Here is a 25,583-nt window from a genome sequence, read left to right on the forward strand (position 1 = left end):
GGCTCTTCCCCTGGGAGGCAATGAGGGGAGCCTCGGATGTCAGTGTGTGAGGATCTGAGAGGTCCGCTAACCTTCATGCTGACCTTTTCAAGGTCATTGCTTTTGTGGGGAGTGGTGTCTGCCTCTCCTCCTGCTGTTCCAGTGCCAGGTGTGTGTCTCTCAGAATGTTCCCTGCCACGCTCCTGTTGGCCGTTCACCTCCTCTGCCTGGCTCAGACACTTGTTGAATGAATAATGCAGAGAATGCAGACCCAGTGTGGGGTTAGCTCATGGGTAAATGGGATTAAGAAATGAAATGTTGGCCAGGTGCGGTGGCTCATGCCTGTAATCCCATCACTTTGAGAGACCAAGGCAGGTGGATCACTTGAGGTCAGGAGTTTGAGACCATCCTGGCCAACATGGTGAAATCCCATCTCTACTAAAAATACAAAAAAATTACCTGGGTATGGTGGTGCACACCTGTAGTCCCAGCTACTTGGGAGGCTGAGGCAGGGGGATTGTTTGAACCTGGGAGGCAGAGGTTGCATTGAGCCAAGATCACGCCACTGTACTCCAGCCTGGGTGACAGAGCAAGACTCTATCTCAAAAAAAAAGAAAAAAAAAAAAAAAAGAAGAAATGCTCTTTTTCACGAGATTATGTTATTTCAAAACAAAACAAAACACCCCAAAAAACCAAAAACAACCTGCTGGGATTGGAGGCTTCCGTCAGTGGGCGTCCACCCGCCTGTTCTGGGTGTCCACCCGCCTGTTCTGTGTGACCACCCGCCTGTTCTGGGTGTCCACCCGCCTGTTCTATGTGACCACCCGCCTGTTCTGGGCGTCCACCTGCCTGTTCTGTGTGACCACCCGCCTGTTCTGTGTGTCCACCCACCTGTTCTGTGTGTCCACCCGCCTGTTCTGTGTGACTGCTGGCAGGCGGTGGTGGTGGGCATGGGCTGGGCAGGCCAGGGCTGCACCTAGGCCACCTCCTGGAAGGAAGCAGACCCCAGCCAGGGGCCACCCTGCGACTGTGGAAGGGTCCCGAAGCTGTTATGAGATGAGGGAAACGACCTCCTCCCGTGAACTCCCAGCATTGGGTCCTGCTAGGCTCTGTCCTGCCTTAGTTCCGGAATGATGTTTAGTTTTAAAGCGTCCGCATGTGCTGGTTTAAGGCAACCGATTGCTTCCTCTGTAAGGCTTTTAGGCCAGCTCCCTCATGAGGAAGTAGTGACTGGAAACTTTAACGTGACCCTGTTGGTGAATCTGTCAGTGATTCATAACTTTCTCCGGATTCCTCAGTTTCTTTGTGCACCGATTTGCTCCTGGGCACCTGCCCTGTGTCAGACACACAGAGGGCATGGGAGGAAACGGTACTGAGGGTGGACAGAGGCATGCGCCCGGCTCCTGAACTCCAGGAGAGGGAGATACACCCTAATCCACAGTCACTGCACAGTGTGGTGAGTCCGGAAACAGACGCCTGGGCAGCGGTGGGGGGAGAGTCTGGGGCTCCCGCGGGGATCTTATCGGATGAACAGGCGTTTGTCGGTTGGTGAAGCAGGATTGAAGGCACTATGCTTCGCAGGAATGAGTGAAGGACACGGCGTGTTCAGACCACACCCGGCCTTCGCTGGCAGTGAGACTCCCGCGTCATGACCCTGGGGGCCCCCCGGTTCTAGTGTCCTGTCTGCTCACGCCCTTGCCAGAGCCACTGCCTAGCGGGGTGGTGCTTTCTGGACCCATCTGTCTGTGTTTTAAGATGGGCGTGGACGTGGAGCCGAATGCCAGCCTTTGCCAGACTGCCCGGCCGCGGTGGATGCGCGGCTTGGGGTCGCCCGGCACCACGGAGCTTTTGGAGCCCCTTCCTGGGTGCGGATCGAGGTGCTGCCTCTGCCCGGTGTCTTTTCCAGGGCCTGGCCCTGCCTCTCTGGCTTTTCCTGCCCATCTTTGTCTCCGCTGCCTCCTTTCCTCTCCCGACACTCTCATGTGTCTCTTGTCTGTGGCCACGGACGCCACGGTTTGCTTCCCACGCAGATGGGCTCTCCGTGGAGCGTGGTACCTCCCTGGAAGCCTCCGCTCCCCGGGGCCCTGCAGCCTCACTTCGGGAGACCCAGTGTGCGCAGTGGGCACCCGGTCCAGGGGAGGCGCTGGGCCCAGGGGAGTCCCCGGCCCCGCTGCTGATCCTGCCGCCCGGGGTCTCCTATGCTCCTATCATGACGCTGGCGTGACCCTCAGCCGAGAGCTGTGGGCCTGGTCCAGGTGAGAGCTGGGCTCCGGGACAAGGCCAGGAGGCCTCGCACGTGGCTGAGTCAGGGGCGCAGCGTTCTGGCTTCAGAATAATCGTCACCATCTCGGAAAAGCTGGATCGGAGGAACCTGCTCGGCCGGCAGTTTCTCTGACTCACCAGTGGGCCAGGGCGGCAGCCTCGGGGGCACCCCCTCCTCCCCCCAGCTGACCGTGTCTCTTCTCTGTTTCCCTGCAGGCTGCCTACTCGAGGAGGGCCTCTGCGGAGCGTCCGAGGCCTGTGTGAACGGTGAGTGTGGGGTCCTGGCTGCTGCGCCCTGGTCTGCCCCTCTCCTGCCCGCCGTGCGCGGCGCCCAGCCTGGTGAGCCCGGCCTCTGGCCTGGAGTTGGGGCTGCCCGGGCGCGCTGCTGAGAGGAGGCAGATGGAGCCCCGGAGCCACGGGCTGCGGCCTCATTGGGTCGGGGGGAAGAGGGTGCCCGGGTGCTGGGCACTCATCGCACCAACCCTTGCTTTCTGATTTTGTTTTGTTCTGTCCTTCGGCAAGTTTTTCATCCTTTTTTAAAAAAATTTTTTGAGACAGAGTCTTGCTCTGTCTCCCAGGCTGGAGTGCAGTGGTGCTATGTCTCACTGCAACCTTCGCCTCCAGGGTTCAAGCGATTCTCCTGCCTCAGCCTCCTGAGTAGCTGGGACTACAGGTGTGCGCCGCTGCCCCCGGCTAATTTTTTTGTGTTTTTAGAAGAGACAGGGTTTCACCATGTTGGCCTCAGGTGATCCGCCCGTCTCGGCCTCCCAAAATGCTGGGATTACAGGTGTGAGCCACCACGCCCGGCCAGGTTTTTCGTCCTTTAAGCCACCTATTTTCCTCTCTTACCAGGCGGATAAGAAAACACGTGCAAATGCTGCATTTTCAGGCTGGGCTGAAAGCCCATGAGGAGGGCAGTTACTATGAAATACAGGGAGCAGCGGTCCCGCGGAGTCCCTTCCGTCTGGTGGGTTCAGACAGAGGGCATCTCCAGAGCGGAGGCCGCCCCGTCCTGTCTGATGCTGATGAACTGGGCGCTGTGCGCTCTGAAGGCGCAGGGGAGGCGTAAACTCCAGTATCCTCAGAAAAGCGCTGGGCAGAGCCGCCTTTCTCCAAGTCAGGGGCTGCGTGTGGGCCGGGGACGCGCTGAGCGTGGCCTTCTCTTTCCCCAGCTCCCAGCCCGTCTGTCCTCAGACTGTGGGCAGGAGTGGATTTAATCCTATCCAGGATGGAGGGGCCTGCCCAGAGGCCCCTTGCACCCACTAATCTCTGCACAGACGTGGGTGCCGGCGGGGTGCTGGCCTGGGGTGCTGCCCTCCTGAGGTATTTCAGGACAGGCCTCACCTGCACTGGTGCATCCGGGGGGAGCCGAGGTGGATGCCTCTGAGGGTCCGAGAAGCGAAACCGAGGAGCTCATGCGCCCTGGGGTGGGACCAGTCCTGGGTTCCGGACCGAGCCTCTTGTGTCTGTGCCTAGGCAGCTTCTGGGGTCGGGAGGGGAAGCCACGCTGGAGGCGCCAAGAGGAGAGCAGGTCCTCGGCCACCGCAGCTTCTGCTGTTGTCTCTTGTTTGGGGAGATTCCTGTGCCGAGTGTGACAAGTGGGAACCGGCAGCTCGTGGGGTGCAGTGTGGGTGGTGGGTGAGGTTCTGGCCCAGCCCAAGCCCCCCGGGGCTCCCTGGCATCTACTCCGTGCAGCTTTAATTTGGAGGCAGCCTTTAGAAAAATAGGGATATTGAAAAGCCTACGTCGTCTGCCTAGACTCAACAGCGTTTGATGATAATGGAAGCAGGTGTGTGTGTTTAATTTAATTGGAGCTGTAAGTAGCTCCAGCAGAATAGAAGCCGAGGCTGTTTCCCCAGCTCCTTGACAAAGGCCAGCCTGGGTGTCTGGCTGTGATCGTTCTCAGACGTTTTCCTCCCCAACCTTGACTTGCCTCCCGGACATGGAGTCGTCTCAACATCATATCCAGATAATGACTGTGGATTCTTTGGAAGAGAAAAGCAATTTAAATGTAAATACCCATATTCAGGCCTTGATTTATTGAAACAGATGATATTTGATTTTTTTTTTATGATGCAGTGGAGGTCTAGGAAACAGCGAAGCCAGAGGCGCCCAATCTTAGAAAACTGCTTTGCGAGGCTGACGGGAGCGATAGGAGAAGTGGTTCCTGCGCTGCTGGCTCAGATTTATGGTTGCCATGGTGACTGGTTTAGCCCGAGGCTGGTGGGCCAGGGGTGCAGCAGCCCAGGGTGCGGTGGGGGGTGGCTCCAAGTCCAGAACATTCTGTCACCAGCCGCAGGGTCTCTTTCTCTGGCTCCCTCTCTGTCTTTCCCCCTCTCTTTCCTTAAGGTACATGCAGGAATATATAATCTTATCAAGCTTGGATATGTTTTTTAAAAGCCCAACAGACCTTGTTAATAGAAAGAAAGTCAAAAGATAAACATACTGCCTCACACCCATTAGGGTGGCTAGTTTTTAAAAAACCCTGAAAATCGGTGTTGGTGAGAATGTGGAGAAATTGAACACTTGTGCGCTGCTGATGGGAATGTAAAACGGCGTTGTTGCTGAGGGAAACACTATGGTGGTTTCCTAAAAAATTAAAAATAGAGTTTGTAATTTGCCTCAGCAACCCCACTTCTGGGTACGTACCCCATAACACGGGAAGCAGAGACTTGAAGAGCTGTTTGCACACTCACGTTCATAGCAGTTAATGCGCAACAGCCAGAGGCGAAAGCAGCCCGGTGTCCACTGATGAGCAAATGGACAAGTGAAACGTCCATCCACGTGATGGAATAGTACGCAGCCCTGAAGAGGAAGGGAGCGCTGACATGCTGCAACATGCGTGGACCTTGAGGCTGTTATGCGGAGTGAAATAAGCCAGTCACAAAAGGACAAATAATGATTCCACGCATGTGACGTACTAAAGACAGTCAAGTTCATAGAGACAGAAGGTAGAGTGAGGGGACCAGGGGCTGAGGGACGGTTGGGGTGTCAGCGTGTAATTGGTGGAGTTTCAGTTTGGGATGATGGAAAAGTTCTGGGAATAGATGGTGGTGATGACTGATCAAAAGTGTGAATGTAATCCCAGCACTTTGGGAGGCCAAGACGGGCGGATCACGAGGTCAGGAGATCGAGACCATCCTGGCTAACCCGGTGAAACCCCGTCTCTACTAAAAAATACAAAAAAAAAAAAAAAGTGTGAATGTAGTTAACACCACTGAACTGTACACTTAAAAATGGCTAAGATGGTACATTTTAATGTGACATCTATTTTACCACAATATGCAATTGAAACTATGAAATTGCAGCCTCCGCATGTGTGTGTTTAATGTAATCGAGTGCTTCAGCTGTGAGGGTTTTAGGCCAGCTCCCTCAGGAGGAAGTGGTGATTAGAAACTTTAAAGCGACCCTGGGGGTCAATTCCTTGGTAATTCATAACTCTGGAGTAACTTTGATTACTATAGAAAAGATTGTAAGTGTTCTGGAAGTGAAAACTTAAGATAAAGCAATCACGTAATCCTGGAACAGCTTGTAGAAAAGAGAGTTTAGATGCTGTTACATGGGCATCCTAAATATGAGGAAAACAGGTTTCAAATAATTTTTAAAGTGGATTTGATTTCATGGTTGATAACTTTAAATGGGACACATCCAAAAACAGGTGGTATGTCCTAAAAATTCTAAAGCTATAATAACTACTCCCCGATAGGAAAATGGAAAACAAATCTATGAAGATTAAAATAGATCACACTTATGTCAGGAAGCGAGCTGGTTGCTTTCACGCCCTGCTGGTGGGAGCATGGCCTGGCATGATCGTGATGGACGCTCACTGGCCAGCGCGTTCACGCCACGTAAGTGAGGTAGCCCGTGACTCAGCAATCCGATTCGTGAGAATATGCCCTAAGAAAATAATCCATTACGCAAAATACTAAAGAAAACTTGAAGCACAAAGTTGTTCTTTGCAGTGGTGTTGATATTAATTTTAAAACAGTAGACAAATCGTTAATATTAAACAAATGAGAATGCTTCTTTAAAGCCATGTTATGGTCACATGATTCAAATGTTAAGCAGACATTAAAAGGGAAGTGTTCAAAAAGTTGTTAATAACATCAGAAAGTGCAGGTGGTAGAAAGTAAATGAAAAACTCAGGATCCAAAACTGAACGTCTAATACGATGACAGCTATGCGAAAATATGGATAGCAGAAAAAGCTAAAAGAAATATACGAAACTGTGAATAGTGGCTCTCTCTGGGTAGCGACTTTTATTTTCTTCATATTTCTCTGGTTTTCCAATTTTTCATGCCAGCGTGTTCCTGCTAAAAGAAGAGAGGTGGGAAGGAGGCACATGAACGAACCACCACTCCCTTTTAGCTCAGATCCCTGGAAACAGCCACCCAGAAAGGAGGAGAGGCCTGAGCAGGGGGGGCGCAGAGGGGTGGCTGAGCAGGGGGGGCGCAGAGGGGTGGCTGAGCAGGGGTGTCGCGCAGAGGGGTGGCTGAGCAGGGGTGGTATAGAGGGGTGAAGCTGAGCAGAGTATGAAGGGGTGGCTGGAGTAGGGGGTGGCGCAGAGGGGTGGCTGAGCAGGGGGGGAGGCATGGAGGGTGGCTGAGTAGGGGTGGCGCAGAGGGGTGGCTGAACAGGAGGGGCACCAGAGGGGTGGCTGAGCAGGTGGGAGCATGGGGTGGCTGAGCAGGTGGGGCGCAGGGGTGGCTGAACAGGAGGGGTGCAGAGGGGTAGCTGAGCTTCTAAGAGTGCGTCACGACCACACCACAGCGCTGGAGCCCAGGGGCAGAAACCCCGGACGTCCAGGAGGGCAAGAGGAGAAAGTTGCGCTCCCTGCTTGGAGGGAGGTGGAAGAATGGTGACAGGTAGGGGAGGGATGGCTCAGCTACACACCTGTCGGCTCCGTGTCTTGTGGCTCAAGGCTGAGTTATGCTGTGACGACCCACAAGCCCTGCGCTTGGTGGCCCAGGTGCCATGGGCCTGCTGGCCGTTGCAGGGTGTCTGCCTTCCCTCCGCAGGTGCCCTCCCGGGACGCTGCCAGCCAGGGCCACAGCAACAGCTGCTGGGAGGGGTACCCTTGCGCTCGTGGCTCACTCTGCCGGCCACGCTGATGGTGGGGAGGCTCCTCCTGCAGCTGACTCCCCGTGGCGGGGTCACAGCCACAGCCTTCACGTCTGCAACGGTAGCATATTCGATTCCAAGCCCTTTCTCCGCTGAAGAGGGCAGAAAACCACCAGGAACCGAGGATGTCTGCGGTGCTGGAGTGTTGTTCGGCCGTGGAAAGGAAGGAAGGAAGCACCTGCACACTGACGCGGAGGAACTTGGGAAACTCTGTGTTCAGTGGAAGAAGCCGAGTCACAAAAATCACAGGGGCATGATTTCATTTATACAAAATGTCCAGGCGGCCAGGGGCGGAGGCTCACGCCTGTAATCCCAGCACTTTAGGAGGCCGAGGCGGGTGGATCACTTGAGGTCAGGAGTTCAAGACCAGCCTGGCCAACATGGTGAAACCCCGTCTCTACTACAAATACAAAAATTAGCTGGGCGTGGTGGTAGGCATCTGTATTTCCAGCTATTCGGGAGGCTGAGGCAGGAGAATCGCTTGAACCCAGGAGGTGGAGGTTACAGTGAGCCGAGTTCGCGCCATTGCACTCCAGTCTGAGCAACAGAGTGAGACTCTGTCTCTAAATAAATAAATAAATAAATAAATAAATAAATAGGTAAATAAGTAAGTAAGTCTAGGAGAGGTAAGTTGGTAGAGACAGAAAGTAGGCTGTGGCCGTGGAGGGCTGGGGAAAGTGTTGGGGGCATGGGAAGTGATGGCGGAGGGGCAGGTTCCCTTTGGTGGTACTCAGAGGCTCTGAGGTGGACGGTGAGGTGGTCATGGAACTCTGAACATTCAGCAAACCATTGACTCCTTAAGACAAGGACTTGTTCTGTTGCTGAGGTTGGCGTGCAATGGTGCAATCCTAGCCTACTGGAGCCTTGAACTCCTAGTCTCAAGTCATCCTCTTACCTCAGCCTCCCTAGTAGCTGGCACTACAAGCACACACCATCATGCCTGGCTATTTTAAAATTTTTTTTCAGAGATGGAGTCTCCCTATGTTTCACAGGCTAGTCTTGAACTCATGACCTCAAGTGGTCCTCCCACCTTGGCCTCCCGAAGTGCTGGGATTACAGGCATGAGCCACTGTGCCCAGCCAACTCCTATACTTTAAAAGGCTGAATTATATGGTATATGAATTATGTTTCAATAAAGCTGTTTTTAAAAAGAAGAAAAGAGAACTGAGGATACAGTTAGGCAAGGAGGTAAGCATAGTGGAGGATATAGCCATAGAATTGCATTTCCTTAATAAGGGGTTACTTCCCTGACCCCAGACAGATGAGCTTCCTCCCAGGATGTTCAACCTGACACAGAACAAGATGGTTGAAAATGCTGGCTCCACCATCTGGGCACAAAGCAGAACAATAAACCCGTCTCTCTCAGATTTGGGAGTTTTTCTAGCAAACAATCACCTCCCAGTGCAACTTAGGCACTGAAAGCACTAGGGTTGTCCCCTAAGTGGAAGACTTTAGAATATTCAAATCCAGAATGTCTCCCTAATTCTTCGAAGCCATGCGATTAACCCTATTTGGATTCTCGGCCACAGCAAGCAGTGAGGGCTATCTGTGGGAAATTATTGATTGAGTGAGTGGACACAAGATAAATGAATCATCCTTTCATGGCACAAGAGACACCCCCATAACCCTCATATAAAAAGTTTATATACCACAGTGGGGAAAAAGTAATTTCTCACCCCTCTCTGGGTTCATGGCTAAGACTTGTAACAAAAGACAGATTAATAAGAGAAAACCCTACCCACTTACTGAATATTGTTTTTATATGTCACATGAGAGCCTTCAGAAATGAAGACCCAGGAAACAGGAAAGGCTGTTTTTATGGACAGTTGTGTCGAAGTGTGATCGGAGGGCAAATGGCGTGCTCTGATGTCATAGGCTGAAGGGCAAATGGCGTGCTCTGATGTCATAGGCTGAAGGGCTCATGTCATAGGCTGGAGGGCAAATGGCGTGCTCTGATGTCATAGGCTGAAGGGCTCATGTCATAGGCTGGAGGGCAAATGGCGTGCTCTGATGTCATAGGCTGAAGGGCTCAGCAAGGCCCGTCCAGAGTCTTCTAGCTGCCTCTGCTGGAGATAAGGACATTCCCCTCTGGGCATAGGGAGGCCCCTCTGTCATGAGGGGCTTATGACCTGCCTATGAGGAGAAGGGGCCGGGGGAATTCTGGTTTCTGTGGTCTGCTTCTGCCGTTTTCTCGAGGGCCACCCTGCCATATTTTGAGGTAGCGTGTCCTGAATCCAGTCTATATAAATTTTGCATATCAATTCCCAAAAGTGTGCTTCAGAAACTACCCAGGAAAAGCTAGTGAATGGGCTCATTTGTGAATATCAAAAAACCACTGATTGAGCATCTACAGGCAGACCCTGGAGATACAGTTGGTTCAATTCTGGGCCACTGCAATAAAGCAAATATGACAATAAAGTGAGTCACACAGATTTTCTAGTTTTCCAGTGCATATAAAAGTTACGTTTCATTAGACTGTGTTCTATTCAGTGTGTAATAGCATGATGTCTAAAAAGCAATGTACAGGCCTTCATTAAAAATGTCATTGCCAACAATACGAATGATCACCTGAGCTTTCGGCAAGTTGTAATCTTCCTGCGGGTGGAGGGTCTTGCCGCAGTGTTGATGGCTGCTGGTTGATCAGGGCCGTGGTTGCTTGAGGTTGGGGCGGCTGTGGTAATTTCTTAAAATAAGACAAATGAAGTTGACTGCATCAGTTGACTCTTCCTTCATGAAAGATTTCTTTGTAGCATGCAGTGCTGTTTGGTAGCATTTTACCTTTCCATAGTAGAACTTTTTTCAAAATTAGAGTCAGTCCTTTCAAACCCTGCCACTGTCTTATCAAATAAGTTGATGTGATATTCTGAATCCTTTGCTGTGGTTTTCACAATGCTCACAGCCTCTTCACCAGGAGGAGATTCCATCTCCAGAAACCACTTTCTTTGCTCATCCCTAAGAAGCAGCTCCTCACCTGTTAAAGTTTTCTCATGAGATTGTGGCAATTTGGTCACATCTTCAGGCAGCTCTGCTAATTCTAGTTCCCTTGCTGTTCCCACCACATCTGCAGTTCCTTCCTCTACTGGAGTCCTGAATCCCTCAAAGTCATGAATGAGGGTTGGAATCAGCCTCTTCCAAACTCCTGTGAATGTTGCTATTTTGACCTTCCTCCATGAATCACAAGTGTTCTCAATGGCATCTAGAATGGTGAGTTTTTTCCAGGAGGTTTTCAATTTACTTTACCCAGATCAATCAGAGGAATCACTATCTATGGCAGCTATCATCTTACAAAGTGTGTTTCTAAAATATAAGTCTTGGCTGGGTGCGGTGGCTCATGCCTGTAATCCCAGCAATTTGAGAGGCCGAGGCAGGTGGATCACAAGGTCAGGAGTTCAAGACCAGCCCGGCCAACATGGTGAAACCCCGTCTCTACTAAAAATACAAAAATTAGCCAAGCGTGGTGGCGTAGGCCTGTAATCCCAGCTATGTGGGAGGCTGAGGCAAGGAATTGCTTGAACCCGAGAGGTGGAGGTTGTGAGCTGAGATTGCACCACTGCACCAGCTTGGGTGATAGAGCGAGACTCCATCCCCCCAAAAAAATTATATATATATATATATAAAAAATATATATAAGTACAATATATTATATATTATAGAATATATTATTAATATATAATATGTTATATATAATATATGTAATATATGTGTGTGTGTGTCTTGAAATTATTTTTTGATCCCTGGGCTGCAGAATGGATGGGGTGTCAGCAGGCATGAAAACAACATTCACCTCCTTGTATAGCTGCATCATAGCTCTTGGGTGACCGGTGCACTGCGCATGAACAGCCATATTTTGAAAGGAATCTTTTTTGAGCAGTAGGTCTCAATAGTGGGCTTAAAGTATTCAGTAAACCATGCTGTAAACAGGTGTGCTGTCATCCAGCTTTGTTCCAGCGACAGAGCACGGGCAGTCATAGATTTAGCATGACTCTTAAGGGCCCTAGGATGAGCAAGCGTTGGCCTGGGCTTAAAGGCCTTGGCTGCATTAGCTCCTCACAAGAGAGCCAGCCTGTCCTTTGAAGCTCTGAAGTCAGGCACTGTCTTCTCTCTCGCTGTGGAAGTCCTAGATGGCACCTTCGTCAACGTAAGGCTGTTTCATCTACACTGAAAATGTGTTGTTAGAGTAGCCACCTTCATCACTGATCTCAGCGCGATCTGGAGAGCTTGCTGCAGTTTCTCCATCAGCATTTGCTGCTGCACCTTACACTGTTATGTTATTGAGACGACTCCTTTCCTTAAACCTCGTGAGCCAGCCCCTGCGAGCTTCGGAGTTTTCTTTCGCAGCTTCCTCACTTCTCTCAGCCTTCGTGACATTGAAGAGTGAGGGCCTTGCTCTGGATGAGGCTCTGGCTTAAGGGAATATTGTGGCTGGCTGGCTCTATCCAGACCACTCAGACTTTCTCCGTATGAGCAGTAAGGCTGTTTCACTTTCTCATTTTCTGGAGTAGCGCTTTTAATTTGCTCCAAGAACTTTTCCATTGCATTCACAACGTGGCTGTTTTACACGAGAGGCCTTGTTTTTGGCCGATTCTTGGCTTTCGGCATGGCTTCCTCACTAAGTTTAATCATTTCTAGCTTCTGATTTAAAGTGAGAGAGGTGTGGCTCTTTCTTTCACGTGAACACTTGGAGGCCGCTATAGGGTTGCTAATTAGCCTAATTTCAATATTGTTGTGTCTCAGGGAATAGGGAGGCTGGAGGAGAGGGAGAGAGATGGGAGAATGTGGAGGAGAGGGAGAGAGATGGAGAATCGCTGGTCAGCCACGCAGTCAGAACACACACAGCGTTTATCAGTTATGCTCCCTGTCTTCTATGGGCACGGTTCATGGTGCCCCAAAACAATGACAAAAACACCAGAGAGTACGGATCACAGCTCAGGGATCCAGCACTGTGGAAATTACCAAAACATAGCACAGAGACAGGCGATGAGCCTGTGCTGCTGGGAAAATGGCGCCGACGAACTCCTCCACTGGGTTGCCACAGGCTTCAGGGTGAGACGCAACCCCCACGACGTGGAGCGAAGCTGGAACGTGCTCCTAGGAAGGTCTTGCTCCTCAGACTCTTTATTTAGGTTTTTTTTTTTTTGAGATGGAGTCTCGCTGTGCTCCCAGGCTGGGGTGCAGTGGCGTGATCTCGGCTCATTGCAAGCTCCGCCTCCCGGGTTCGCGCCATTCTCCTGTCTCAGCCTCCCAAGTAGCTGAGATTACAGGCGCCCGCCACCACGCCCGGCTAGTTTTTTGTATTTTTAGTAGAGACGGGGTTTCACCATGTTAGCCCGGATAGTCTCGATCTCCTGACCTCGTGATCCACCCGCCTCGGCCTCCCAAAGTGCTGGGATTACAGGCTTGAGCCACCGTGCCCGGCCTCTTTATTTAGGTTTGATCAAGCAGTGAACTCAATTTGTGCTGCAGAAACGGTTACCAGACCCTACCTTCTTGGAATCTAGAATCCCAGTTGGGAAATTGTTGTCAATTTGTGCTGCAGAAACAGTTACCAGACCCTACCTTCTTGGAATCTAGAATCCCAATTGGGAAATTGTTGCCAAGTAGAGAACCAGCGGGTCAGTCATTGCACGGTGCTGCTGTCATTACCCAAACAGAAACAGCAGTCGGTCTCCAGAGCCGGAGTCCCCGCCCCCACAGCAGTGAGGACGACGACCACTGCGCCACGGAGCTGGCTTGCGCCTGCCATCCCGTGGTACCCTGTGAGGTCTCTGAGAGTTAGCCTTTGGGCGCTGGAGGGTCGGGGAATGCAAGGCTCATTCTGCCCACCCCCACAGACAGCAGCCAGGACCTGGCCTCTCCGCCGTGTGGCCTCAGCATTTCCAGGCTCTCTGAGTGGTTTGTGATTCACAGAGCGTAGTTCTCTCAGTTGCTACCTCATCTGTTTTTCAAATCCACTGTGCTTTTCCGCAGCCTCCCAGGTGTCAAAAGTTATCTTATTTTTTTTCCAGTTCCATAAAACAGAACAGCTCTGAATATCAGAGTTGCTGCCACACTCTGGGTGTCCCCCAGATCACAGCAGGAGCTGGCAGACCCAGCCTGCGATTGCTAACCATGAAAATGAAGAGGAAAAAAAGTTCTGAGCTCATCCAATGGAAGCGTTCACTCGATCTGCTTCCTTCAGACCTCAAGAAGGCTTTAGTCAGGAAAGAAGAGCAGAGGAGAGAGGGAGGGAGGCTGTCGGCGAGTGGGTCACCCTTCGGGAGCTCCAGTCCTCTTTGCAACAACATCCAGGCTGTTTTGAGTGCTCACAGAAAGTCCAGGCTGAGGACCTCCTGTGCCTCGCCGCCCCACTCACGTTGACTAAGATGAGCCCCGCTCACAGCCTTAGGGTGAGGAAATTGGAATTCAGAAGAGTTCGGTGACTTGCTCTAGGCCACAGCCCTCAGGCAGCCACTTTGCACCAGTCTGTCTGCATCTCCGGCCTCTGTTCTTTACCTCTTCTGCCCCCGAAACACTCACTCGAGTTTTGTCTTTTTCTTGGACTGTGTAGGAGCTCCTTGTCATTGAGAACAGGAATACGTCTGCCATACAAGTTGCTAATTAAAGAGTCACTGAATTACATCTCTGTACGGCATGTACACAAGTCAGAGCCCGCTTTTATAAGTTGTGTATCTTGTCTGCCCCCTACAGTCATCCTGATGTGAAACCTTCAATGGCTCCCACTTTCCCACAGAATCAAGTCAAAACTGAAGGGCAGCCTTGGGGTGTGTGGTCCTTCTCCATGTGGGTCCAGCTCAGGGACGCATTGAAAGCAGCTTCCTTATCAGGTTAATTTCAGCATTATTCCCACTCCACTTTCTGGCCCATGCCCTTGTCACGGCTCCACATCCCACCCGTTCTTCGAGAGGCAGAGCGGGCCTCTGCCTCCTCATTCGTACGGACATGCTGAGCCTTCCTTTCCTGCTCTTCCCCAGTGACGCCCATTGCTCGCCCTACGCTCAGCACCAAATGCCAGGAGAATGATCAAGGCCTTGTGCCTTCACGCCCCTTCCAGTTTGCAGTTTCCTGAGTGTCTGTACGGTGCTCCTTTCCCTCCTCTAGCCATCCACTGCAGTGCACCTGCAGGAGTCCTGCTTGATTTCTGGACAGTTTGGGTCCTGGAGTCTAGACGTAGCAGTCATGGGCTGAGCCTTCTTGATTCAAGCAGCACCCGGGGCTGTGGCTCCCGTGCCGTGTGATGACCCACTCGGCCCACTCTCTCTGCCGCCGTGCCTGCCCCATGCTCCATGGTGACTCTCCAGCAGCCCGGCCTGCCTACCACCCCTTGCTCTTCCCACTCGGTTTCCTGCCCCACAGGCTCTCAGTCCTGCCCCTGCCCCGCTGACCAGCACTGTCTCCCCTTCTCTGTCTTCAGGTGCCTCCCTCTTTTCTGGCCAAGGGTGGATGTGTGGGGACAGAGGTGGGGACACCCCCTGAGCTCCCTGCCTGTCGGGGCAGCCATGGGGACTGAAAACAGCAGCCTGGCTGAGGCTGGGCTGAGCTTTCAGTTGCTTTTTCCAGAAAGGCCCTTCTGCAGCCCGCAGGGGGCCTACCCCATCCCAGGCCACTACCCCATCCCAGGCCACTACCCCATCCCAGGCCAGGCTGAAGACATGGGGTGAGGGGGGGGTGATACTGCCTTGGAAATAGGTGGATTTCTTGAACTTACAGGAAGTGTACACTATTGGGGTGTCAAAGAGCTTTATATTTTGCTTTAATAGAAAATTCAGCACATTCTTTAAAATCAAATTCTCAGTTGCCTCTACTCTTGAGCCCACTTCGGTATTATTTTAATAGTGGACGACGGCAGCAAAGTCTGATTTTATGAAAAGGGAAGATGTTGGCCATTACAGCATTACCCATTTTTCTCTTTCAGGTGTGTCAATTAAAATCAATTAAAAAATGAATTATACATATATGGATATATTCAAAATGAACAGTTTGGAACTATCTAAAATAAAAAGTAGAAATTCCTTTCGTGTCCCTTCACCAAATCTCACTCTGACTTAGAGGTAATAGACATTTTCCATTTGCTGTATGCCCTGTTTTCTGTGCGTGTTAAAATATGTCAGGCAGGACTGCATGATATGTGTTTAATGAAGAAAATCTAGCAGCCAGGGCACCGAAATGGTCTAACCATCTTTGCATTATTGGTTAGCAATGAACGGGACCATCTAAGTTGTTCCAGCCACCTTGTGAGCAGGGCCCCGCCCCTTCGTCCTCTCAGAGGGGCTGAGGCAACAGGAAGACCCACAGCTGTGACACACGAAACTGCATCACTCCGTGTGACTGGCAGTCTCATTCCACTCCCAAATTCCAATTAAACCTAAAAGGGGATGGAAGCAAACGACTGAATTGAACTGTGTGAAGCTCAGCTTTATCTGGTGTATTAACGGAAAAAGTAATGTGATATTGAGACTTCAGATTAGTGACTTGAGGTAAGTTAAAATCAGTTCAGCTCAGTCTGGGTCTCACACACACATGAGCTCAAATGTGCGTGTGTGACCCCAGCCTATGGCTCTGAAGATACCATTCGCTCCTCAAACTTTCCAGGCGCTTCTCTTATCAGAAGTTTGCTGGGAGGAAGGAGAAGCGGGAGGAACAGAACCAGATTGACATTCTCGCATCTCCTCTTCTTTGGCGTATTTATAGCATCCCGGCTGAGGATGCCCTCGTTTTAGAGGAACATGTTTTACATTTTTTTCCAGCCTCCAGGCTGCCTGGCAGCCTCAGGCGGAGAAGCAGATTGACTCGGTGTCAGGGTCACACTCACAGGCCCCTTGGCGGCACAGACAGGGTGATGGTGCCTGTTGGGGCCCCTCTCTCCTCTCCCTCCCAAGCGGCGTCTGTGCTGTGAATTTTCACGGAGACTCAGGCTGATCCTTCGTGCATCCTTTGCTGGCAGTTGTTGGTGACTTACAGTCATTCACGTGCTGGCGATGGACGGCCCTGCTATCTTGTGTTGGGACAGCTGTGCGCATCGGCGTCATTGATATGATTCGAATTCGATGCTATCTGGTGTGGCTTTGTAACTAAAATCACAAATACTGGAGAAATGATGTGTCTTGTTCTAAATTAACAGTGGGGCTGGGTGCAGTGGCTCATGCCTGTAGTTCCAGCACTTTGGGAGGCCAAGGCAGGCGAATTGCTTGAGCTCAGGAGTTCAAGACCAGCCTGGGAAACATGACGAAACCCCTTCTCTCCAAAAAGTACAAAAGTTAGCCAGGTGTGGTGGCAAGTGCCTGTGGTCTCAGTTACTCTGGAAGCTGAGGTGGGAGGACCACTTGAGCCCAGGAAGAGGAGGTTGCAGTGATTAAGCCATTGAACTCCAGCCTGGGTAACAGAATCAGACTCTGTCTCAAAAACAAACAAAGCAACAAACAGCGGGAGGAATACAAATCATAGTAAGTATGATATGCAGGTTTCAGAGCCCAGATGTGCAGCCCTGGATTTTGAGGTCTTCCCTCAAGTCAGGACTTTAAGGAAAGAACTCTGGGTTTTGTATTTCTGCACAGTGAGGTTCTAATATCTGACTCCTAAACTTCTTCCCCATGAGACTGCCTTAATGATGCTTATGTAGACTGGACTGGAATTCCCACTAAGAGAATGAATTACCCGTTAACCAAGACGGTCTCCAGGTGTGTGTGTGTGCCTTGGCTTGGAATTCCAATTTCACATTAGTTAGAATAGCTACTTTACCCCACAGGCCTGAGAGGAGAGGTAGGATTCAAGGAAGCTGGAGAGTGAGCCCAGCAGTGGCACATCCTAAAAACCCCAAGAAGGTGTTGGAGTGCCCGGCTGGGGTGGGGGTGTCAGCTGGGGGTGGAGGCAGGCGTGCCCTCCCGAGGGCGTTTTCCTGGGGGTTCCTCTGCTGAGTGGGCCCGTCCTTGGTGATTGTCCCTGGTGCACGGCAGGCTTGTTAAGCAGGGGCGAAGCGTGCACAAGGTCACATTTCTCCAGCATCCTCATCTTCATGGTCTCACTGGGAGAGTGGCCGGGGATGCCCGAATCAAGGAACTAGAACAGGTGCTGAAGCTGTTCCCACCCACAGGAGGAAGAGCACCGTCTGGCCCCAGGCAGGGGAAGCCGGGGAGTCCTGGGGCCCTTTGGGGCCTCCCTAGACAGGGGAAGCTGGGGAGTCCTGGGGCCCTTTGGGGCCTCCCCAGAACTGTGCTCTTTGGTGGCACCACAGGCTGCTCCTCTGGGACCCTGTTGCTTATCGGGTCCCGAACCCTCCCGCCTGCCACTGTGGCGTCAGGGAAACTCATTTCTCCCAAGCGCCCCCAGCTCTTCTGCATGAGAAGCTGGAGACTGTGCTGCAGTTGGGGTTCTTACGACCACCTTCCTCCCTCGCCAGCGTCTGCCCTGAAGCTGAACAAGGACCACCAGGCTCCTCAGGTCCTGTCTCCGTGGGGCACCGGGAGGTACAAATGCCAGTTTGCATCATTGCCCTGTGTTCAGCTCTCCAGGATGCCCATGTCTGTAGAACGCGGTGTGCACGGTCCCACGGGGCGTCCTGTGGCGTCACCCGGCCTCTCTCCGTGACTTCTCTCCCGCTAAACAGTGAGTGCTTCCCCGGAGCCAGGGGACAGCCCCACTCCCGACTCCCTCTGTGGTCAGACAGGACCCGCCTCGTAGCCGACCTTGGGAAGAGGGCCCCTCTCGGAGGAGGGGTGCCCACGTTCTGCTGGGCGGTTGACTCCAGTGGAGGTGGCCCCTATTTGGGGTGGGCACCTGGGCAAGCTCCGTGCCACCTGCCAGCATTTACTAAGATGCTCCTGAAAGACCATTTTCCCCTTTATCTCTAGATGCTGGATTGACTTTCCCGTTTATCAAATTAACTTTCTAAAGCCTTAAATTTCAGAGATTTGAGAGGATAAGGAATGGTTTAGTAGATGAAACTTATTTGCATATTTCCAGTGGCATGTCCAAAAACTAAATGGGGTTGAGCATTTCTCAGGGAAAAGTTAACTCGGAGTGCCAGTTACAGGCAGTGTTTTCCAGAGGTCCCGGGGTCCAAGGCCTTCCTGTAGCTGAATCTGCTGGTTTAATCCACTTTTTGATGAAGGAGCAAGTTCCAAACGTGGAGTCCTATAGAGTTCGCTGTGCCTCTTGCGTTGGCCTGGCTTTGCTGTGGCTGATGACCAGCTGTGAGGTTGCGTTGGCCTGGCTTTGCTGTGGCTGATGACCAGCTGTGAGGGGACATGGTGGGTCTGCACAGTGGGGACTGGGCCAGTGCTACTCCCGCCCAGCGCCAGGGCTGACCTCATTTGCTTATACCCTGCTTTTGCTTTTGGTCTCGGAAGCGCGAGATCTTGATGTCTACCTAGGAATGTCACTGACTTAGGAGAAAGGGATTTTTTTATTTTACCATATGAAGGGGCGTCATGGGCCTGGGTGAAAGAAATTAAGTAAATTAGAAATCAGCCCCAAGGAATGTTAATATCTGAGATTTATACTGGAGTAGTTTTTGCTTCACAGTTTATTTTCTTTTAAATACTTAAAACATTTGGTTTTTAAGCTATTTGTAGCCAACCTTTTTTTTTTTTAAATTAATGTTTAAAACGTTCCCCCCCCCCCCCGCCCAATCTATCATGGTCGACTGTTAGACGGTTGGCTGTGCTGTTTTCAAGGCTGAGGTCAAGTTTGAATGAGCTCGTTTCAGATCACTGTAGATTTTCTGAGGCTGACAGTGTCGTTGGGACCCATGTTTGGGGATGTGTTTTGCGGTTTACGAAGCTGAGGCTGACAGTGTCGTTGGGACCCGTGTTTGGGGATGCGTTTTGCGGTTTACGAAGCTGAGGCTGACAGTGTCATTGGGACCCATGTTTGGGGAATGTGTTTTGCAGTTTACGAAGCACCCACTGCCCAGAGAGCCGGGAAACCTTTTCCTTCTCTTTCCTGGAGTCTAGTTGCCGTGGAGATTGTCACTAAATTATGGACGCGGGAGAGGCGAGCCGCACTCCGAGGTCTCTGACACGCGACTCCTCAGTCAGGGTGTGCAGACACAGCAGAGGCCGCGCAGTGGGTGCGGCTGGCCGTCCCCGCTGTCCTGGGCGTGGATGCAGCCTCCCCGAAGCAGCTCATTAAAGGGGTTTATTCAGAGAGTGGAGTGCGCTTGTGGCAGGAGGAGCTTTAAGGGTTTTAACATATGTTTACAGCTCCTCTTTCTCCTCACCAGGACTCTGAGTTGCTGCAGTGTTGAGAGAAATCTGCCAAATCCTGATTTAATTTTGGTTCGTTTGCTAACAGGATTGGAGGAGATAGGAAATTGATCTTGGGGACGAGGAGTTTGGATGGATAATGTCTATGTGTGGTCATACCATTTTGGAAAGCACAAAACCTTTTATTATTAAAGCAAAAATATCAAACCAAACATGGTTTCTAAAGATTATGCATACAACAAACATATTTTTTGGTGTGTGGGTAACCCATAACTAATTTCAGGCCTAATCTCAGTGGCTTAGCAGTGCAGTATGGGCAAATGCGTAAGCACTAGTATTTGCAGCCTTTGGGACCTGATTTGCGGCCGGGTTCTCTAGTGTAAGGCCCCCCCCCGCCGCTGCCGACGCCGCCGCTGCCTCCCAGTTACCGACGCCGTGTCACTGAAGGTGGAGTTGGGAGGAAATGTGGACGGCCAGCTCTCGGGCCCTTGCATGCAACTGCCTTGGTATTTCAGAGGTGCCGTCTAATCATTCTTGGGACATCGGTCTGCTCTCTCTTTTGAGGCAGTTTCCATAGAGGTGGGGTCTGCGTTAAGAGTGGATTGAAGGGTGAGTGATTTCCCTCTAACTGATGGGGGTGTTCATGGCCTGAGTCTGTGTGCAAAGCTTAGCCTGGGGCTGCTTTGGAACCTACTCTCTCTATTCCAGGCCTGGGTGCTTTGAGATATTCTTGAGCTGGAATAACACCCAGCACCTGCTCTTGTGACTGAAATGGAATAAAGTAATAATAGTGTACTTGCATGGGGGTTTATGCCTTTCTGAGTGTTTTATGTGTGTTATCTTGTTAGATTTCTGCACCGTCACTGAGCAATAACAGGGCATGTATTTTTGTTCTCATTTAACAGATGACAAACTTGGTCCCTTAGTGTTAAATGTGGGTGACACACAGGCAGAATCTGATCTGGAACCACACTGATCGGGCATCTTCCCATCCTTCCTCCAATCAGCTCACCCTTCGGCTTCTCAAAGGCCCACGGAATTTATGGTGGTTCATCATTATTTGTCTTTAAGATACAGGTTCTCGGTTTGCTACTGGGACCCACAGTGACCTTGATTTGTCTCTTGTGAACTCTCTGTGATGCTGGCAAAAGAGAGGAAATGGTCACGTATTGGTCAGATGAATGTTGCAGGAAAGAATAATTGCATTACGTGAAATGCCTGCGGGAACTGTGGCGGGGCCGGAAGCATGATTGGAGCCAGCTGGGCCACCTTTCCTGGCTGTCCCATGTCTTCTCTTTGCCCTGACAGTGGACTCAGCAGACAGAACAGGCAGCAGACACGCACCCAGCCTGACAGGAGCCCTGGGGCCGGGGCACCCACCAATTGGCAGAGTCTTCTTGGTTGCTTTTCAATTCGGAAATCAGAGAAATGATTTGTAGAGAGTTTTCCCCTTCTTTATTCATTTAGCTTGAAGTCAATTTTGTTAGTAAGGTGTTTTTTTTTTTTTTTTTGAGACAGAGTCTCACTCTGTTCCCCAGGCTGGAGTGCAGTGGTGCAATCTCGGCTTGCCACGATTTCTGACTCCCTGGTTCAAGTGATTCTCTTGCCTCAGCCTCCCTAGTAGCTGAGATTACAGGCACCTGCCACCACATCCAGCTAATATTTGTATTTTTAGTAGAGACGGGTTTCACCATGTTGGCCAGGATGGTCTCAATCTCCTGACTTTGTGATCCACCCACCTTGGCCTCCCAAAGTGCTGGGATTACAGGTGTGAGCCACTGTGCCCAGCCATTAGTAAGGTTTTAAACTTGTCCTCAGAATTAGAAGAAATCCCAGAGACTGGAGACTCAGCAGTGCTGTGTGTGGGTTAGGCCCTGCTGAAGATCCTTTGGTAAGTCCGGTGGGCGTGCTCCATAGGAGGGGGAGGTGAGAGGGGAGCTGGCTCGGGAGAGGCTGGCTTTGCCTCCACAGAAGAGCCCCACCCTGTCGTGCTGGCCTTTACTGTTGTCCTTCAGAGGGGAGGAAGGTTTGCTCAGCTTCTCACCGACTAAAAGGGCACTGTGAGGTTGGACAGGAGTGCAATTTATGAAAAAAAAAAACCCCTTTGATTTTTCTTGAAATAAAACTGATCTTCAGAAAGTGCTTGATGAGAAGGAAGGAGAAAACCACACTTGTCTGGCACACAGAGGACTCTGGAGTCCTAGCAGCCTGCCCCCGGCTCCCCAGACCTCCAGGCACCTGAAGCCTCCTCCGGCCCTGTCCGTGTCTGGCCTGGCCGTGCAGAAGGCAGGTCAGCCAAAGTGAGGTTCCAGTTTTTTTGGTGAAGGGATTAAATATAGAACAAGATTAGTGGATGCATTTAAATAGCAGTTGCCCCAGGCCGCGGTTGAAATGAGCACTTGGCAAGACCGATGAGCACTGAGGCTTTAAAAGTCTTCTGGGCCCCTGCAGCAGAGACCATGAGGGGAGGGCAATGCTTCCTGGCACCCCGCAGGTCCTAACGGCCCCTCCCTGCAGCAGCAATGTCTCCAGCTGCTTGGGAAGCCTCCTGTGGACCAAGCAGACCACCCCTGGTCTTCTCTGCTCACCCACCAAGATACATTCACCCCTGCTCCTTAAAATTCCATGTGATCTGGCTGGGCGCGGTGGCTCACGCCTGTAATCCCAACACTTTGGGAGGCCAAGGCAGGGCGGATCACTTGAGGTCAGGAGTTCGAGACCAGCCTGGCCAACATAGTGAAACCCTGTCTCCACTAAAATATAAAAATACAAAATTAGTCGGGCGTGGTGGTGCACTCCTGTAATCCCAGCTACTTCGGAGGTTGAGGCAGGAGAATTGCTTGAACCTGGGAGGCGGAGGTTGCAGTGAGCCGAGATCTCGCCACCGCACTCCAGCCTGGGTCACAAAGTGAGACCTCATCTGAAAAAAAAAAAAAAATCCATGTGATCTATAAAACCTCACGGAAACACACACCTAAGGTTACGTATTTCACTGTAACGTGAGCGGGAAGTTGTACTGAGCTTGTTCTCCACCTCAGTGAATGCTCTGACCTTTCTGGCCTCACCTCCCACTGTATACATATGTTCCTTTTCAATTTTTTGAAGACTGGTCAAGTGCAGTAGTGAGAAGGAGGAAAGGGTACAGCAAGGAGCTAGATTGGTAACTGAGTATGAGCAGTCGGTCGGGATGACGCAACGCTACCCACCAGCACCCTGTGCTCCTGTTGTTGCTGAGTTGTGCTCCGCCGAGGGACACACCGCATCTTGCTTGTACCCACACTGGTTGTTCCCAGCATTTGGTTGCTGTGAGCATCCTTGCGTGAACCTTTTCAGGAGCTGAGCTCTCAGAGGAGAGGGCAGAGCTGTGTTGAGCACCCACTGGGAGAAGTTCCCTCGAATCCAGGGTACTTGAGATTCTGGAAAGATGCAGAAATGTAAAAAATAAAAACAAGCAACAAGCAGTTTATCCCATCAGTCACTAGGAAAATGTATTGCTGTCTCTCTAACAGTCAAATCCTATTGGTCAGCCTTAGTTTTTCTGCAAAACAGAATAAATTTTATGTTGTTTTTCCCCAGTTGTTGAAATAAAATGCTATAACCGTATTTGCTTATAAATCATGTCCAAATGAGATTCTTTTATTTCTACTGTATGATTTTCCACCATGTCAGACCCTGTTGTGACGGCAGCCCGTTATGATGGCACTAGGACAAATCCCAGCTCTCAATTCTTCGCATTTTTTTTTTTTTTTTTTTGGCTGGGTTTTCTCTCTCACTTGCTGGGGCACGAACAGATGCTCTTTGGTGTTTTTAATGATTGAGGAGCGTCTTGCTGTTGTCATTCTCATTTGTTTTCAAGGAACAGAAACACTCTCGAGTGAGGGCTCAGCAGGGCTGGGAAAGCTCCTGACCACAGGGGAAGATGACTCAACAATTGGGATTTTGCTTCTTTCTTTAAAAAGAAACAAGCAAAAGAACGAGACCCACACTTTACACACCTTTTTGGGTCTGTTCATTGTGGACTAGTGTTGTTGTTGCTGTTACTGTTGTTGTTGAGACAGGGGAGACAGGGTCTCCCTTTGTTGCCCAGGCTGGAGTGCAGTGGTGCTATCTTAGCTCATTGCAACCTCCCCCTCCCGGGTTCAAACGATTCTGCCCCCTCAGCTTCCTGAGTAGCTGGGATTACAAGTGCCTGCCGCCACCCCTAGCTAATTTTTGTGTTTTAGTAGAGACAGGGTTTCACCACGTTGGCCAGGCTGGTCTCGAACTCCTGACCTCAAATGATCCACCCACCTTGGCCTACCCGCTGATTATTACGCGAGCCACCGCAAGCGCTATAGGCAAGGACAGTGTTTTCCTTTCCTCAGTCTGAAAGCCTGACGCTGTTGATCCACCCAGAGTGTGCATAGTGATCCACCCGGAGTGGGCATGGATGTGCACAGTGTTGATCCACCCGGAGGGCGTGGGTGTGCACAGTGTTGATCCACCCGAGGGGCGGCGCACGCCGCCTGTTGATCCACCCGGAGTGTGCGTGGGTGTGCACGCTGTTGATCCACCCGGAGGGCGCGTGGCGTGCATCAAGCTGATCCGCACCCCGAGTGGGCGCGGTGTGCACAGTGTTGATCCACCCGGAGTGGGCGTGGGTGTGCACGCTGTTGATCCACCCGGAGTGGGCGTGGGTGTGCACAGTGTTGATCCACCCGGAGTGGGCGTGGGTGTGCACAGTGTTGATCCACCCGAAGTGTGCGTGGGTGTGCTCGTTGTTGATCCACCCGAGTGTAAGTGCAGCAATAACACTGTTGATCCACCCAGAGTGTGCGTGGGTGTGCATACTGTTGATCCACCCGGAGTGTGTGTGTGGGTGTGCATACTGTTAATCCATTGGGAGTGTGTGTGGGTGGTGGGTGTGCATACCTGTATGCACAATAGAGTCTTGATCTTTGTGGGACAAACATAGGGGACTGGGCATCAGTCAGGAAGCTCGGGCTTGTCTTGCCCTGCCACCACTCTGCGCACCCCCCTCTCTTTGAGCCACAGCTCTGTGCGTGTTGGATTTCTTACGTGCAAAACATGGGGGTCAGCCATGCCAGTGGTGAGTAACACCTGGAAACACCTGGCAGCTTTGAAAAATACTGATGCCCAGGCATCACATGTCACTAGTGAATCAGAATGTCGGCTGAGGGTGGCAAGGGGCGGAGCAGAACCCAGGCTTTGCCGTCCTTTCTTTTTCTCTTCAGCTTCCTGAGGTGACTGTAATATGCTGTCAGAGTTGAGGAGCTCTGGGCAAGATGATCCCGATGAAACCCTCCCACCCTAAAACGCCAGCTGTGCTTTGTGTAACGAAGCCAAAGGTGTGGTGAGGGAATTCAGTCTCCTCATTATTACTTCTATGGTTTGTTAGCAAAAACATAATTAGCATGAAAGATATTTCTCTGTGGACATGCAAATCGATGCAAATGACTAATTTGCCATTTAAGAATTTGCAAATTGCAATGCAAAATTGTCTTAGGTAAATAACCCTAGTCTAATTGAGTGACAATATTCTGTTTTGTTATTAAGGCTATTAGCTGAAGACATAGGAAGACTGTAAAAATGCCACAGTTTTTGCTTATACATGCAGGGTGAGTTATAATTTACAAGAGATTTTATGCACATTGTTTCACTTGAGCCCCACAATTCCCGTTGCATCCTAGACTAGCTGCTGGTAAAGTAGCACAGGGGAAATGGGTGGTGGTGAAAGCAAGAATGTGAACACCTTGCCACAATGTAACAAATGCAACAGCAGCATCAATAGAAACAGCAACAGGGACTGCCCAGGGGCTCCCAGGTCTTTGGCAGCAGAATTACCTAACTTTTGGCCAGCGACTTAAACACACGCCATGTAAAGGGATGAGATGAGAACGGAACAAAGAGCCCAGAAATAAGCCTGACCGTATATGGTCAACTAGGTGTGAAGAAGACTCCGGGAAAAGAGCCGTCTCTCCAATAAACGGTGTTGGGGAAACCGGACATCCACACTCAGAA

General features: G+C 51.0%; 1 protein-coding gene across 2 annotated transcripts in view; it reads left to right on the forward strand.

Annotated features, from left to right (window-relative positions):
• LOC101026166 (protein tyrosine phosphatase receptor type N2) overlaps nucleotides 1-25,583 on the forward strand; it is a 973,501-nt gene that overhangs the window by 92,845 nt on the left and 855,073 nt on the right. For both annotated transcript variants that reach the window (XM_021935384.2, XM_021935383.2), the window contains exon 2: nucleotides 2,458-2,508. In XM_021935384.2, the coding sequence (XP_021791076.2) occupies nucleotides 2,458-2,508 (51 nt within the window). The remainder of the gene's footprint in view (nucleotides 1-2,457; nucleotides 2,509-25,583) is intronic.

This window comes from Papio anubis, chromosome 4, assembly GCF_008728515.1.
Source record: "Papio anubis isolate 15944 chromosome 4, Panubis1.0, whole genome shotgun sequence".
Lineage (NCBI taxonomy): Eukaryota > Metazoa > Chordata > Mammalia > Primates > Cercopithecidae > Papio > Papio anubis.